This window comes from Crocuta crocuta, unplaced genomic scaffold, assembly GCF_008692635.1.
Source record: "Crocuta crocuta isolate KB4526 unplaced genomic scaffold, BGI_CrCroc_1.0 scaffold619, whole genome shotgun sequence".
In the NCBI taxonomy this organism is placed as follows: Eukaryota; Metazoa; Chordata; class Mammalia; order Carnivora; family Hyaenidae; genus Crocuta; species Crocuta crocuta.
Genome location: NW_027533395.1, coordinates 1,503,151 through 1,518,913, shown reverse-complemented (window position 1 = coordinate 1,518,913; position 15,763 = coordinate 1,503,151). Strand labels below are relative to the sequence as shown.

Sequence of the window (15,763 nt, the reverse complement as noted above, 5' to 3'; positions counted from 1 at the left end):
TGTAGGAATTGTGGACCTGGGTCCTTGTCCACATCTCAAAACCTTCAGCCCTAGAACTACCCTCTTTACCCAGACACCCAAGATCAAAGACTTCAACTCTTATACCTCCCATTTCCCCAGGTCCCAACATCCTGTTCAGGAATCTTCTCTACCTCTGGCCCTAGAACACTCCCTACCCACCAAAGACCTCAGACTTGGGATCTCCATGTACCTATTCAGAGTCCTTTTACTCAGGAAGACCATACTGGGTCATCTCTCTGATGACCTTCTCACACACTCCACCAGAACCTGCATGATGATATCTACATCCCTAAGCTGTTCTCCAAAATCCTGACACATGGTTTGGGATCACTTGCCCCTCCTACACTGGAGGTGGGGCATAAGCAAGGACAATAGCAGTAAGTGCCCAGTCTGTAAGAGCAGGTGAAAGTTTCCATCTAAGCCCACTTTTCCCCTAGGAATTGCCAGGCTGGCTGGTTCCCTCCCTGGAGGTTCTTCTCACGGGTGGCCCTGAGGAACTTCCTTGAGTCATACAACTCCAATGAAAAACCTGGTCCTCTTCATTTGTCTATACCCCCAGGGGCCCCGTAAGTACAATTCCTTCCCTTCTGAGCATGGAGACCCAAGCCAAATCTTAGGCTGAAAAGAAACAACCAAGATTCAGCAGGATTGTGACTAGAAAACAGATTCCCACTTTTGTCCATTTCCAGCTTCTCTCTGGGGATCCAGAATGGGCCCAGCCTCAAAACTTAGAAGAGGAGGAGAAGCCCCTCCCAAACCAGGAAGCGGCTGAAGTAGAGGCCAAGGATGACCAGTTCTCAGTTCTGGGCCTCTGGGAGGAGCAGTGGCTTAAGGGCCAATAGCTTGATTCCTGATGTCGGTGTGTTGTCTACCCTAGGTTGGTTGTCTACCAACCTCGCTTGAGGGCTAGGACCAAGACAATCCAAATCCTTGGATGAGGCCAAGGTATTATTCCTAGGCTTTATTGAAGCTGAGGAGCCATCTCAGGACTTGGCCATGCAGATGAGCCACCTCAGGACCTCCATGAAGCTGAAGAGTAATAGTAGCCCTGGACAAGCCTGAGGGGATGCCCCCTTTCCAGAGAGACTGAGGAACTGTCCTTAGTCCCATATGGGCCTAAGGAGCCACTTTAAGCTCAGGATGAGGCTGAACAAAATCTGAGCTGTAGGTCTCAGCTGAGGACAAAGATAATGGCAGTCCTTACCTTGGTCCCAAGCCTTGGACAAGGGATGGCTGAGGGCCCAGGAATGATGGTGAGTAGCAGCACCCAGGGGCCTACCCTAAGCCTAGCACAAGGCTGAGGGGTCACTTAGGTACAAGTGGGCTTGGGCTCTTATTTCTCTGTTTAGGTAGTCAGCAGCAATGTGGGGCCCTCCAAGCAACCCTGCTTCAAGGCCTCTTGTTACTAGGCCAAAGGACTCTGCAGGTATCTCTCTTGTCCTTGGCAAATATTCCTCCCAACCAGCGGCTGCTCCAGGAATCTTGGGGGAGACAAGCATGGGCCCAGAGCCCATCACAGTTCCTATTTGGTTTCAGAAATCTTGAGGAAAGAAACGGCACAGCTCTGCAGATCCTCCTCCTCACAATAGGTGGGAGAGCTAGCCTTGAGCCAAATTGAGAAGTGCATTAAAGCCCAAGTAGATAGAAGCTGCTGGATTATATGGTGAGGTAGTTCAAATCTTAAAGTTGCTACTTGCTAGTTGACTGACCTTGGTCAACTAATCTTTCTACACCTTTATTTTTTTAATTTTTTAAATTTTTAAAAAAATACAGTCTTTAAAAAAATTTTTTTTAATGTTTTATTTATTTCTGAGAGAGAGAGAGAGAGAGACAGTGTGAGAAGGGGAGGGTCAGAGAGAGGGGAGATACAGAATCTGAAAGAGGCTCCAGGCTCTGAGCTAGCTGTCAGCACAGAGCCCGACATGGGGCTCGAACCCATGAACCATGAGATCATGACCTGAGCTGAAGTCGGACGCTTAACCGGCTGAGCCACCCAGGCGCCCCTCTACACCTTTATTTCCTCACTTGTAAAATGGGGTTACTCTTAGTACTTTTCTGATGAGGTTATTAGAAGCATTAAATGAGGGACTTTTTAAATGTTTATTTATGTTGAGAGAGAGAGAAAGGAAGTGTGAGCAGGGGAGGGGCAGAGAGAAAATCCCAAGCAGGCTTCATCCTGTTGGTGCAGAGCCTGACTCGGGGCTCAATCTCAGGAACTGTGAGATTATGACCTGAACTAAAATCAAGAGTCAGATCCCCAACTGACTGAGCCACCCAGATGCCCCAAATGAAGGACTTATTAAAGACCAACAAAGTGCCTGGCATATAGTAATTCTCATAAATGTTAATTACTTTCATTAATGGAAGTGACCAGTTTAGCCAACAAATTCAGATACAACCACTCCCTCCATTACCCATAGTCCTCAGCTGTTCAAAAACATACAAACTGGGTGTATATTTCTAGAGTGTTTTCCAACACCAACAACAAATTCTCTGTGAACACCAATTGGGTGTCCTACATGTCAATTCAATTCTAACACTAACTACCTGGAGTTAGCACAGAACCCACAGGTTAAGGGCTCAGTCCCATAAGACGGCCCCAATTCAAATGCCAGTTGCAAGTCACTGGTACTTTCCATGCTATAAATTGGTTTGACAATTTGCTAGAATGGCTCACAGAATTCAGGGGAGTACATTAATTATGTTTACTGGTTTATTACAAAGGATGTAACTCAGGGGCTCCTGGGTGGCTCAGACGATTAAACATCTGACTTTCTCAAGTTATGATCTCATGGTTCGTGGGTTCAAGCCCACGTTGGGCTCTGTGCTAACAGCTCAGAGCCTGGAGGCTGCTTTGGATTCTTTGTCTCCCTTTCTCTCTGTCCCTCTCCCACTCATGCTCTGTCTCTCAAAAATAAATACATATTAAAAAAAAAAAAAAAGAAACCCTCCCCAAAGGATACAACTTAGGAAGAGCCAGATGGGAGAGATGCACAGGGCAAGATACAGGGTGGGGGTATGTGTGTGTAGCTCCCATGCCCTCTCTGAGTGTGTCACCCTCCCAGCACCTTTATATGCTTTACCAAATTTCCTCACTCAGGAATTTTTATGGAGTTCAATCTCTAGTCCTACTCCCCTCCCACAATGTTGGGGATGGGGCTGAAAGTTACAACCCTCTCATCACTTGGGTCTTTCAGGTGACCAATTCCATCCTTAGGCTGCATGTCCCTACCCTAAGTCACCTCATTAGCATACATACAGGTGTGATCTAAAATTCAGACTCCTTATAAATAACAGAAGACACTCCTATCACTTAGGAAACTCCAAGGGTCTTAGATGCTCTGTACCTGCACAAAAACCTGAGGACAAAGACCAAATATATTTATTATATCACAATATTTAATACCTATATATATATATTTTAATTGTTCCAGAAGAGAGAAGAGTATTGCACGCACAAGTCCCACCCTGGTCTCCGCCAACTCCTAGGCACCTTCCTGATTGCTGTGTCCTAGAAATGATTTTTAGCCTGTGTCAGTCACACAGAGGCCCTGTCCAGATGGTGTCCAGGCCTCCAAGCCTGGGTGGTCTGATGCCTGGAGGGTAGTCGTTGGTCCCCGAGGTGGGGTGGGGGGTGGAGTGCCTGGGTCGCATAGGATGTCCTCATACAGGCTTAGAACTGGGCCCGAGGACCGTCCTTGAGCCCCAGTCTGCTCCAGCAGGGCTCTGAGCAAGCCCACAGTGAGAGGGGGCTCTGTCCCAGGCTTAGGGAATGGGGTGGGAGGCTCCAACTCATCTGGGAGGTGTGTCCGTAGTAGAAGCAGGAGCTCAGCCGGAGCTAGGTCTGGTGGGCATAGGCGGCGAAGGAGGGGGAGGTAAGCATCAAGTCGGCGGTGCCGGGCAAATTCGGCCAGCAGCAGTTTGAAGATCTCGCTCCGAAGCAGGGGGCTGGAGGGGCCCAGGGCCAGCCCTGCCTCCAGAGCCCGCTCCCACTGCTCCTTCCGCACCAGCTGCCCCACAGCTTGGAGCACGGCTTTGGGCCGCCCACTGCCCAAGAGCAGCTCCAGCTCCAGTGCCTCAGACCTGGTCCCCTCCTCGCCCAGTACTGCCAGGGCTCGGCGATATAGGGGCAGCCCTGGGCCCCCTGCCCCCCAGCCTGGCCCACCCTGTTGCTGTGCCAACTCCACAAAGGGTGGCAGCCATTGCGGCTCCAGCCGGCAGAGGCACTGGCACAGGAGTTCAAAGAGGGGCAGTATCCCATTGGGGGGTTCCTTTCCAGCTGAAGTACCCCCTAGTACCTTCTTCCACACATCAGGGGGAGCATGGGACTTCAGCCTGCCATTCCCATCTGGCTGGAGCTGCAGGGCCCTGAGGATGGCACCCCAGGCTGCTGTAGGAAGGGCTTGGAAAACAGTGTTGAGCTGGACCAGCTGGTCCCCCATCAACTCGGTCCTCAGCAAGCGTGCCACTTCGTGCTCTGCCAGCTCAGTCCAGCCGGCCTCCTCCTCATCCCCAGCGACCAGGTGGGCTTTGAGCTGATCTAAGGCCCGGTAATCTCGAAGCTCAGTCCTCAGTGTGGTCAAGAGTGTAGATGGGGACACATGGCCCTGGAGAATGGAGGCCAGGGCCTGAGGCGCCCGGAAGGTGCTGTTGTGTCTCAGTTCCTCTGGGGTGAGCTGGGTGCCCCGTAGGCTCCGCCTCTGGTAGTACTCGCAGGCCTCCTCAAACACCAGGTCTTCAGCTGAAGGCACCTCAAGGCCCTGTGGCGCTTCCCAGCCTACTCGAAACAGACCCAAGGCTGAAAGCAAACGAAGACCCCCTCGGGTCTCCAGCTCTTCCTCATCCTCCATGCCAGGAGCTGGGGGTGCCAGTAAATGTACTCGGTCTGTACTTAGGACCTTTCTTTCCAGCAGCTGCCCGCTGCCCATGTCCAGCAGTTCCAAAGTGGAGCCCAGCACACAGGCCAGAGTACCATGAAATGTTCCCAGTGCTGCAGACCCTGCCAGGCCTACAGGTGCCTCCTGCAGCATGCCCACAGTCCGCGTACCACCATGGGTCTGCACCAGGCTCACAGTGCCTCTGAAGTCAAGCAATAGCAGGCCCTGGGGAGTTGGGGCCCAGGTATGTACAGTCAATGGGTTCGTGGGGGAGAGCAGCCCAGGAAGGCCTCGGAGCAGTGTCCGGAAGTCCCATGTGTCCCCTCGTCCGGGATTCAGGTTCTTACTGTGGGAGAGGCCAAGACATGGGGCAGCCACCATCACCTTGCCCTTGCCTGGGCTCCAGATGAGTAGAATATGACCCACACCAGGCCAGGTGGCGGCAGTGGGTACCAGGAAGAGGTCCTTGCGGGAGGCCAGCAGCCCGAACGAGGGGCAGTGGTGCAGCAGGACATGTGTGCGGCCCAGGTTGGTGCCGGCCTCTCCGCTGGGCTCCAGGGTTCGGACGCACACGCAATGGCTGAAAGCAGCAGGCGGCCCCAGATGGCCCTCCGCGCCAGCCTGACGCTCCTCGCACCACACCAGGCGGCCTCGGAGCGCCGCCACGGCCACCACGCGGGCTCCACCGGCTGGACACAGCTCGGTACTCCGCAGCAGCCGCCAGCCAGGCCCCACCCCCGCGCCCCACACCTCGGCTAGGCCACTCTCCCACACCAGGACCAGCGCCGGTCGCGCCGGCCACGGCAGGAAGAAGGCGTCTAGCGGTGAGGGGTGGCCAGCGGGCCAGGCACGCTCCAGCTCCGCGTCGGAGCCACGCACCGCCACCAGTAGCTGAGGGCACGGCGCCCCCGGGGGTCGCAGGAGCAGCAGGTGGCGGCCGTCTGGGCTGCAGCGGACTTTTACGGCTGGATCCGCGGCCAGTAACTCCCGGAGCCGGGCCGCGCCGCTAAAGTGGCTGAGATCCGAAAGCAGGCGCAGAGTCCCCATACGCTTCATGGTGCCGCCGGTGCCGGGGCACGCACGGGCCTGGCCGCCCCGTGGGGCGAGGCTCGGCGCTCGGTCAGGGTTCCCGGAGAAGAGCCGGGCTGAGACTTCCGTCCCCCGTCGATGAGGTGGGCGGACGCCAGCCAGGCCTGAGAGGCGGCCCTACAACGCCCAGCCGGGAGAGCTCATGGCTCCACCTCTTTCACGCCCCGCCGGCGCGACCCCGCCCACCAGGGGAGGAGCCACGGGAGTCACGCGGGGGATGAGGCTCCCGAGCGCCCAAGGAGCTCAGTGCGTTAGTCCTTGTCAGCCATGCTCACGCTCTTTAGATAGGGATGTAGGCCCGATGCCCCAGCTCCCAGGAAGTCAAGAGCCTTAGTCTGGAATCTCCCAGTCTGAGCCCTGAACTTCATGTCACACTCTCAAGGCTTTCCTTCCCTCCAAGCCTCTCTCCCCCACTCCAACTCCTTCATTCAGGTAGTCATGAAATTTTTATTGAGCGCCTAAGTGCCCGGCTGAGTAGATAGCCCTGAAGAAAATAGAAAAACTTCAACCTCATGGAATTGACGATCTAGTGGACAATAATAACAGTTTAATACTTCTATGGCACTTGTGTAACTCCCCCACCAACCCCTCTCTCCCTACCCCCCAGCAACAAGACCCTAACACAGATATGGAAAATGAAGCACAGAGAGATTAAGGAAACTGTCCAACATCTACAGCTATTCAGCGGTTAGAGGTAAAGGCGAGATTTCAACCGCAGACAATCTGAGTCCTGCACCCTTGCACCATACCACTTTACTATATCAACAATTCATCACCAAAACTAAGAATCTGCTAGAAATAAAAATTAAAACATACTTTAAAAATTTAAATGTTTATTTAATTTTGAGAGTGAGACAGAACGTGAGTGGGGAAGGGGCAGAGAGAGAGGGAGACACAGAATCCAAAGCAGGCTTCAGGCTCTGCACAGAGCCTGAGGTGGGGCTCCAACTCAAAAACCGTGAGATCATGACCTGAGCTGAAGTTAGATGCATAACTGACTGAGCCACCCAGGTGCCCCAAAACATAGAGGCACTGACTGTATGCAATTTCTCTGGCAACATCTATCTACACATTGATATGCAGGGGTCCTTTCCACCTCTGACAGCCTTCTCGGGTGTTGTGGTATTCCTCCTCCCTCCAAGTCCAGTCCCTCTTCATGAACCTGCTTCTCCCTCCTTCCCCCAACAACTTCAGTGAGAATTTGCATCAGCCTCACTCTGTCCTCTTGCTCTCAGCATAGAAACACTCTCCAGGCTGTCCTGTCTTAGAACTAACTCTTCCATCCTCATCTTCCCAGCACCACTACCACAGTGGCTTCCTCTCCTCTTTCCTTCAATCAAGTTTCTTGCAAAGATCCTCTAGCCTTTGCTGCCTCCACTCTCTCTCCTATTCATTCCTCAAACCACTACTTATCTGAAGTAGATTTTCTTGATGTCTTCAAGGATATTTTTATTTCCTTTTCTCTCTAAGAAGTTTGACAGCCTCCTTGATAGTCCCTCCTATTATTTCCTCCTAATATTTCCATGGCATCTTTCTCCTGTTATTTTTCTCTCTTTTAGATAGCACTTGGTTCATCAATAAATGTTGGTATTTAAACTTTATTATGGGCCCGATCTCTCTTTCTGTCTCTCTCATGCTCACTCTTTCTTTTTGTTGCCCTCTTCTTAGACCATTACTTTCTCATGGTTTGAACAATTACCACTAAGGTAATGGCTCAAAAATATTTATCTAGAGCCTAGATGTCTGCTGAGCTCCAGTAAAGGGTACCCATATGTCTACTACATATTTCTGGCTGAATGTCTCACAGACATTTCAATCTCAACATGTTCTCAAACATCACCTTCCTCTCCAATTTGCTCCTCCTTTAGCTGTTTCTAGTTGTCACAGGATTTCTTTCATCTTTGCATCCTCACTTTTATTTTTTTATTTTAATTTTTTTGTTTATTTATTTTTGAGAGACAGAGCACCAGTAGGGAAGAGGTTAGAGAGAGAAGGATACATAGAATCTGAAGCAGGCTCCAGGGTCTGAGCTGTCAGCACAGAGCCCTACACGGGACTTGAACTCATGAACTGTGAGATCATGACCTGAGCCGAAGTCGGACACTCAACTGACTGAGTCACTCAGGTGCCCTGTATCCTCACTTTTAGATTAGAGCCTGGACAAAGAAAGACTTCAATAGATGTTTGGTGAAGGAATGAGTAAGCTTGAGTGGCCACAAGTCTGTGTGAGTGATATCACTGAGGAAACTTTTAGCTAAGGGTTACAGAATAGTTACAAAAATAGGCCATCTTAAGAAAACTGAAATTTATTAGAACATAAGGGGCTCACAGAACCTGTAGGAGACAGGAGGAGAAGGCTTAGAAAATGAGCAGGAAGCAAGACACTCTTTGAAAGCTGAGAAATAGGAAGCACGTCTGTTTTTGAGCAGGAACCACCTGACCAGGATACACTTGTTATAAGTAAATTTTGACCATCCATTCATCTTTGCATCTTTTGGCCAAGAGTCAAAGCCTTGGAGGCTGTACCTAGTGCCCAGAGTCGGGTGATATGAACTCACTTACCTTGGCTGCTCAAAGTCTGGTTTTCTACCAAGGCTATACCCAAAGGAAGAGGTCCCCAGAATATGAGAGGAAGGGTTCCAGGCTGGATAATCAAAACAATATGATATACATCTTTTATTATGCCTGTTTTTCAGATAGGAAATGAAGGTTTATTTATTTATTTAAGCATATTTAATTTTAGTAATCTCTACACCCAATGTGGAGCTTGAAATCACCACTCAAGGTCAAGAAATCTCATGCTCTTCTGACTAAGCCAGCCAGGCACCCTGTAACTAAGGTTTAAAGAGTTCAAGTAATTGTCCAAAGACATATAGCAAATAGGTAGCAGTCTTAGGATCCATCTCACAGTATTCCAGAGGTTGTGCTCTTACCTACTCAGTGTATGGCCTTCTCAACTTAACCCTTGTCTGAATCTGTATTTAATTAACTTCCTTGACATAGGCATGGACAGTGTGTTATGTTGCTTCACCCATACACCCTCTCCTCTAAGACTTGACCCTATCTTTACTTTCCCCCAGGAAGCCCCCCAGAGATTGACACGGTATTTTCCCTTGTCTAAATTTTCAGAGTATTTACACCTTGAGCCTTCCTAAGCCTGCCCTTGATAACTCAGTCTGATTATTTATTTGTTTATTTATTTTAAACTGTTTATTTTTGAGAGAGCACAGTGGAGGAGGGGCAGAGAAAGAGAGAGAGAGAATCCCAAGCAGGCTCTGTGTTATCAACAGGCAGCCCAATGCAGGGCTTGAACCTGGGAACCTTGAGATTATGACCTGAGCTGAAAGGAAGAGTCAGAGGCTTAACCCACTGAGCCACCCAGATGCCCCAGCAGCCCATCTTATTTTTTTAAAAAATATTTTTATTTATTTCTAGGAGAGAGAGAGAGACAGCGTGAGCAGGGGAGGGTCAGAGAGAGAGGGAGACACAGACTCCGAAATAGGCTCCAGGCTCTGAGCTGGCAGTCAGCACAGAGCCCGACGCGGGGCTCGAACCCACGAACCGCGAGATCTTGACTCAAGCGAAAGTCGGACGCTTAACCGACTAAGCCACCCAGGCGCCCCAGCCCATCTTATTTTTAACTTTCCATTTCCTATAGCGAAAATTGAGACTCAGAGGAGTTACTTGCCCAGTTAACCAATGTTGCTTTGAACATACTAGGCACACAATACTATTTGTTGAATGGATTTGTTTCCAATTTTTCATTTACAAACTTGCAATGAACATATATCTTTATTCCTATAAGTGGAATTGCCGAGTTCAGAGTCCGCTGTATTTAGGAAGCGTGTATGTATATTTCGCCTGTATTTTAAAATCTTCTACTCTATCTTGTATCCAGTAGACTCTCAATAGAGGTTTCTTTGGGTGATTTATTTCTCGCGGTGCGTTTCGGGAGTTGTAGTCTTTGCGATGCTTGCTGGGAGCCGTGGTCTGAGCCAGGCTCAGGAAACGGGCGTGGACGTACCTACCACACGGCGGGCTTTAGGACCCGGCGGGGCACCGTGGCCCGCGGGAAGGGTCGGGGGAGGTCGGGAGCGCGTCCGTGAGCCGAGAGTAGCAGCGGCGTCGGTGGTGTCGGGAGCGAGCGGGTCCGGGAGCGGTGCGGGTGGTGGAGGAGGAGCCCGGGGCTCGGTAAGCGGCGCCGGCCCGGGCCGGTCCCCGAACCTAGCCAACCCCTGCAGCTCCTGCCGGACTAGGCCTTGGCNTTCCGGTGCGGGTCACGGCCCTCCCACTCCCTGCCGGGCCCTCCTAGCTGCCGGGATGCTGACCTTTGACCCCAGCATGGGGCTGATCGTATCGCCTCAAGCTGCCTCTGGACCCTCTCCCCCTCAGCTCGTCCCCAACCCTGGGAGGCCCTCTGCCCAGGCCAGCCTGACCCTGGGATGAGGGCGTTGCACAGGACCTCTGAGAATGGTTAGAGGCAGGCCCGTCTATCTGAAGTCTTCAGTTGTCCTGGAAGGGTCCTCATCCTGCCCCTTTTTTCAGTCTCTGATGGGCTGCAGCCCACCTTATACACAGAGTCAGTGAAGCTACCTTGTTTTCTCGGGGTTACCTGGTGCGAGCCTGGGAAACGAGCCTGTTCCCAGGCAGGCGTGGGGAAGAAATACGAGGAGAAAAAGGTTCTCTGAGGACGGAGTGCTGTCAGAAGCCAGGGCAGTGCGAGACTGGGGAGGTGCGAACTTGGGCCAGACCGAAAAATGTTGCTGGATCATCAAACCTTCCCCATTTCTTTCTCTCCAGAAAAAGTTTTGAGCGTAGTGAGGACTGTTCTTTGCTATTCTGAATTCCCAGTGACTTAGTAAACCAGGACAAGTATGGATTGTGTCCCTGTCTTAAGGACAAGTTAATGGCATTATTTTGGGTGTGTTTTAGCTGAATTTGTGTGCGTAGTACTTTCCTGTGTGAAAGTTTTTGGAATATCAAGTCCATCAGTCTAGAGAGTGGTGGATCTTTCTTGTTAGGATTGTAAAGGGGGAATTCCCATTCTTAGTCACTTGGGGAGCCTTTATGACTTTTTTCTTTTCTTTTTTTTAAAGTAGGCTCTAGGCCTAGCTCAGAGCCCAAGCTGGGGCTTGAACTCAGGACCCTGAGATTGAGATCTGAGCCGAAATCAAGAGCTTAACTGACTGAGCCACCCAGGTGCCCTATGTTTTTTTTCATTGGCTGTTTAGACATAATTCACCCATTCATTCAACATTTGTGTAATATAATTTTAAAAAACCCTTGAAAACTCAAAGCAGTTATGAAACTTTAAATCTCACATAGAGTCAAGTTCAAAAATCCATAAGATTTGGGGAAATCACAAATAGGTCCAGGATATATGAAGGTGAACTGTTTATTCCACACACATTTATTGAGTAGATAGTATGTAACTGGTACTGGGGTTAGAAATATGAGTATCTTTTCTCAAGGACATCAGAGAAACACATTTCATATGAAAATTATAGTGCAGTGTGTTATAATCCATATAAAGAAATTTATACAGTGTGAAGGGAATATTGCCATTGTGTAGGAGAGTCAAGGGTATTTTTGCAGGGAGGAGATACTTGAGTTGGGTTTTGAAGGATGAGTAGGAGCTTGTACAAATAAGTTGTTCCACTTCAAGAGCACAGTATGCCCAAAGGCATGGTGAAAGTGTGAAGACAAGAAATAACATGATGTTTAAGTATTAGAAATTTGTCCCAAATAGGATGTGTGGGGAGAAAATTGCCAGGAGTTAAGACTGAAAGGAGAATAGGGAGCCATTGGAGTTATTTATGTTAGGGAGTGACAGATGTGTGGATTAAAAGTAGTGATAAATGAGGCAGTGAACTAGTTACTGTAGTTGACCCGGAGTCTGAATAAAGTGTGGCATTGGGAATGAAGAGGAGGGGGTATGGATTTTAGAAATATTTCTGAGATCTGCAACATGACTTAGTGACTAGGAGGAGAGTAGGCTAAGGTTTATATTTTGAGAGATTGGGTGAATGGGAATTTCATTGACCAGAATGTGGATTAGAAAAAGTAGAACACATGTTTTTAAGGGTTGGGGTGACTATGGAAAGAGGAATAGGGGAGAGATCTGGTTTGTTGAGGTCAAGTTGCTTGTGGGGTGTGCACACGGAAGTGTTGTGAGGCATCTGGAAGTAAGGAGGCCCGGTGAGCTTAATACTTTGGCAATAGCTCTCTGTAGGTGAGGGCATATATGAAAAAGTCCTGGGGAAAATGATGTTTATTTTGTTTGTTGATAAGGAAGACTCAGAATCTGCACTGCTTCCATTCAGCAGTGAGCTTCTCAAGGCAAGTACCAGAACTTAGTAATTTTGGGCCTCCCTTTTCGTCTTATGTTATACCTGTGCCATTATAAGGTCTTGATAAATGTTAGTTATTAAGCCAGCAAGAAACCCATTTACTTTGCAAGGTTGCAGTTACCTTTTGGGTTTTAAGAAGATTATAGGAGTCTGTCTTACAAGTTTCATTTTATACTTAGGTCGTATTCATGAGGCTTGTATGGTTCGACAGGAAAGGAAATGAAGAAGATATGAGTGACGTGCTGCTTGAGGAGGTTCAGGGCTTGAACAGGAGATAGACAGCATTAATTTGCAGGAGGCTCCTGCTCATTGAGAAAAGGATCTTGCAATGAATTCTCATTCTGGGAGATGTCAGAAAAATGTGATTTTAAATCACTTTCCCGAAATCCTGTCAATTTGGAGCTGGATCCTCCTCATGAAGGTGCAAGCGTGTTCCATCTTGTTTAAAATAATTTGAAAGGGAACCTGAGGTAGTCATGTTTATTTAAACTTCTTCATCTGTATTATTAGTTTGTGCAAGTAGGCAGACTCAGTAAATTCTCTTGGGACTAGACTGACTTCTCTTCTGTGAAGCTACTTCACCTCTAGTGGATGCAGGCAGTGGCTGATACCTAGAGTAAAGATTGGGAAATTCCTGGTTTTGCCATTTGCTGCTTAGTCTTAGGAAAGTCCCTGATTACTTCTAGTTTCCTTTCTTTTTACTTTATTTTTAATGTTTATTTATTTCTGAGAGAGAGAGAGAGAGAGAGACAGAATGCAAGTGGGAGAGGGGCAGAGAAAGAGGGAGACAGAATCCGAAGCAGGCTCCAGGCTCTGAGCTGTCAGTACAGAGTCCAACGTGGGGCTTGAACACATGAAACCTGAGATGATGATCTGAGCGGAAGTCAGATGCTCAACCTACTGAACCACCCAGGCGGGCCCGCCCCCGCCTTTTTAAAATTTATTTTTGTGAGAGAGAAACAGACAGATCTACCGACAGACGGAGCATGAGTGGGGGAGGGGTGAGAGAGAGGGAGACACAATCTGAAGCAGGCTCCACACTCCGAGCTGTCAGCATAGAGCCCACTGCAGGGCTTGAACTCACCAACGGTGAGATCATGACCTGAGCCAAAGTTGGTGGCTTATCTGTCTGAGCTACCCAGACACCCCTACTTACACTTTCAGGTATAGGGGCTAAACACCCATTCTGAGGTGAGCCCTGTCTAGAGCACATGCAAGATGTGAATGCTGCCTCGTGGTGGCTCATGTACCTACTGAATCAGGCTGGTTCTTTCCTTTTTTAAAAAAAAAATTTTTTTTTTTTAACATTTATTTTTGAGAGAGAGAGAGACAGAGTGAGCAGGGGAAGAGCAGAGAGAGAAGGAGAGACAGAATCTGAAGCAGGCTCCAGGCTCTGAGCTGTCACCCCAGAGCCTGACATGGGGCTCAAACTCACGGACCGGGAGATCATGACCTGAGCCCGAAGTTGGCTGCTTAACTGACTGAGCCACCCAGGTGCCCCTGGGCTGGTTCTTTCCTAGTAGAAAATAGGGATGATGCTTGTCAGACAATGTCCTGAGTTGGCTGACTCCTTGGATAAGGTGGGAACATTGATATCATGGATATCAGTTTGGAGTTTCCACAGAACTTTAACTGAATACGGATTTTGAGTATTCTCAAACCTCATTCTCAACACCTCATTTTTTGAACTACTGGGATATTCTGATAGGACGAAGGGCTACCAGAGAGAAAGATTTAGTGCCTTTATCTCTTGCTATAGCTGTTTTACTTTGGGCAGAGTGAAATCCTCATTGTAAAATTATGGTAATTAATATGTACTACAATAGTACCTACCTACTTGTAAAGATTAAATATAGTTAAAGTACTTACAACAGTGCCAACTATGCAGTGAGTATTCAGTAGTGTTATTTATTATATGTCACCTTGATTGGAAGGCTGTGCTCTGAAAGATTTGGAGGAATGAATGATGAATTCCATCCCCAGGGCTTCATGAAAGAGAAGTGATAGCATGAGGCGATGGTGGCCTATCCTTTAGCTCTCTGTGAAGAGAATTCAAAGAGGTGGCTTCTCGAGTGCAGACTTCACTCTGTTTTTATTTTGGAGATGAGAGACTTGGAGTGACTAGCACGAAAAATCCATTAAAATCCATTAAAATGAAAACACTTATATGCTTGCTTTAAGGCCAGTCTGTGAGGTGGAATCGGGGGAACCAGTGTCCCGGGCTATGAGAGAAGCTGTGGTCAGGAACCGCGTGGAACAGTAGGATGTGAATCCAGCAAGTGAACTAAATCCTCAGTCCTTCAGAAAGGAGGAGGCGTGTTGGGAACTGGTTTGAGAGTTAAGGGTTGGGGTTTGGAAGTAGAAATACCCTACGTTTTCTTAAATGCTTACAGTGCTAGTATTTACCTCCAGGAAGTGTGGTATGCCTTTCAGAAGAACTTAGGGAGCAGATAACTTCTACCTAAGGATTAGACACACACACACACACACACACACACACACACATACATCCACATCCACCCACCCACCCACTCACCCACCCCTGCTTCTAGAGGAACTAGGGGACTTTTAGGAGAGCCAGGGCAGGAACATACTTCTGCTTCTTGTGTATGGGGTGAATGGCCAGTGATCCGACAATGATGATATTTAACTCAGCTAGCCACAACTTCTGGGGAGACAGGGTTTTCATCTCCTTCACTTGAAGCATTGTAGATTACTGTAGTCAGTGTGTCTGGTAGTGATCTTTCGCAGATGGACAAACTGGGGCTAAGGTCCTAAGGGAAGGGATGCCATTGGTGAGTTAGTGTGGGGAGAGTGAGCTGGGAGTAGGTGAGGGCTGCTCCAGTGCCTTTTCTAGAGGTGCCAAGTTTTATTCATCCTCTCAAAATGGTCCTACGTCCAGATGTTCCTTTCAAAGCATTTGATGAGTTTGAGGCTTTGATGAGTACTTCTCAAACTTTAGTGAATATCAGAATTACTTGGGGTAGAGTTTTTCAGCCTTGTTACCTTTGACATATTAAGCCAGATAATTCTTTGTCGTGAGGACTGTCCAGTGCATTGTAGAATGTTAGCTGTCCTCGACCTAGTAGATGCTGGTAGTATCTCCTTTCCCAGTTGTGACAACCAAAAATGTTTCCAGTCGTTAATGTCCCCTGGAAGGCAAAATTGCCACAGTTGAGAACCACTGACCTGAGGTGATTATTAAAAATCTAGGCCCCTAGTGTGTCAACTCTACTATAAAAAAAAAAAACAAAAACAAAAACAAAAAAAACTAGACCCCTAGTCCTTATCTTGAAAAGTCTGTTTCAGTGGGGGGAAAAGGGAGCTTAGAAATCTCCATATTCAGGAGGCACCTCAGGAGATTCTGAAACAAATGATCACAGCTCAGTGATAGCAAAGTACAATCTGTCCTAAGCTGAGAGCTGT

The 15,763-nt window shown here is 48.5% G+C and overlaps 2 protein-coding genes across 2 annotated transcripts in view; one reads left to right on the top strand and one right to left on the bottom strand.

Annotated features, from left to right (window-relative positions):
• Nucleotides 1–3,432: 3,432 nt before the first annotated feature.
• Nucleotides 3,433–6,048, bottom strand: HPS6 (HPS6 biogenesis of lysosomal organelles complex 2 subunit 3). The gene has a single exon (XM_077748365.1). The coding sequence runs from the start codon at nt 5,952–5,954 to the stop codon at nt 3,546–3,548; it is 2,409 nt and encodes an 802-aa protein (XP_077604491.1). The 5' UTR covers nt 5,955–6,048; the 3' UTR covers nt 3,433–3,545.
• A 3,993-nt stretch (nt 6,049–10,041) lies between these two features.
• ARMH3 (armadillo like helical domain containing 3) overlaps nt 10,042–15,763 on the top strand; it is a 170,625-nt gene continuing 164,903 nt past the window's right edge. Inside the window, exon 1 of the mRNA XM_077748423.1 lies at nt 10,042–10,178. The gene's annotated coding sequence lies outside the window, so the exon portion shown is untranslated. The remainder of the gene's footprint in view (nt 10,179–15,763) is intronic.

What these genes read in the sequence shown, in the direction of transcription:
- HPS6 (XM_077748365.1), bottom strand. Translation starts at nt 5,954, where the DNA reads ATGAAGCGTATGGGGACTCTGCGCCTGCTTTCGGATCTCAGCCACTTT.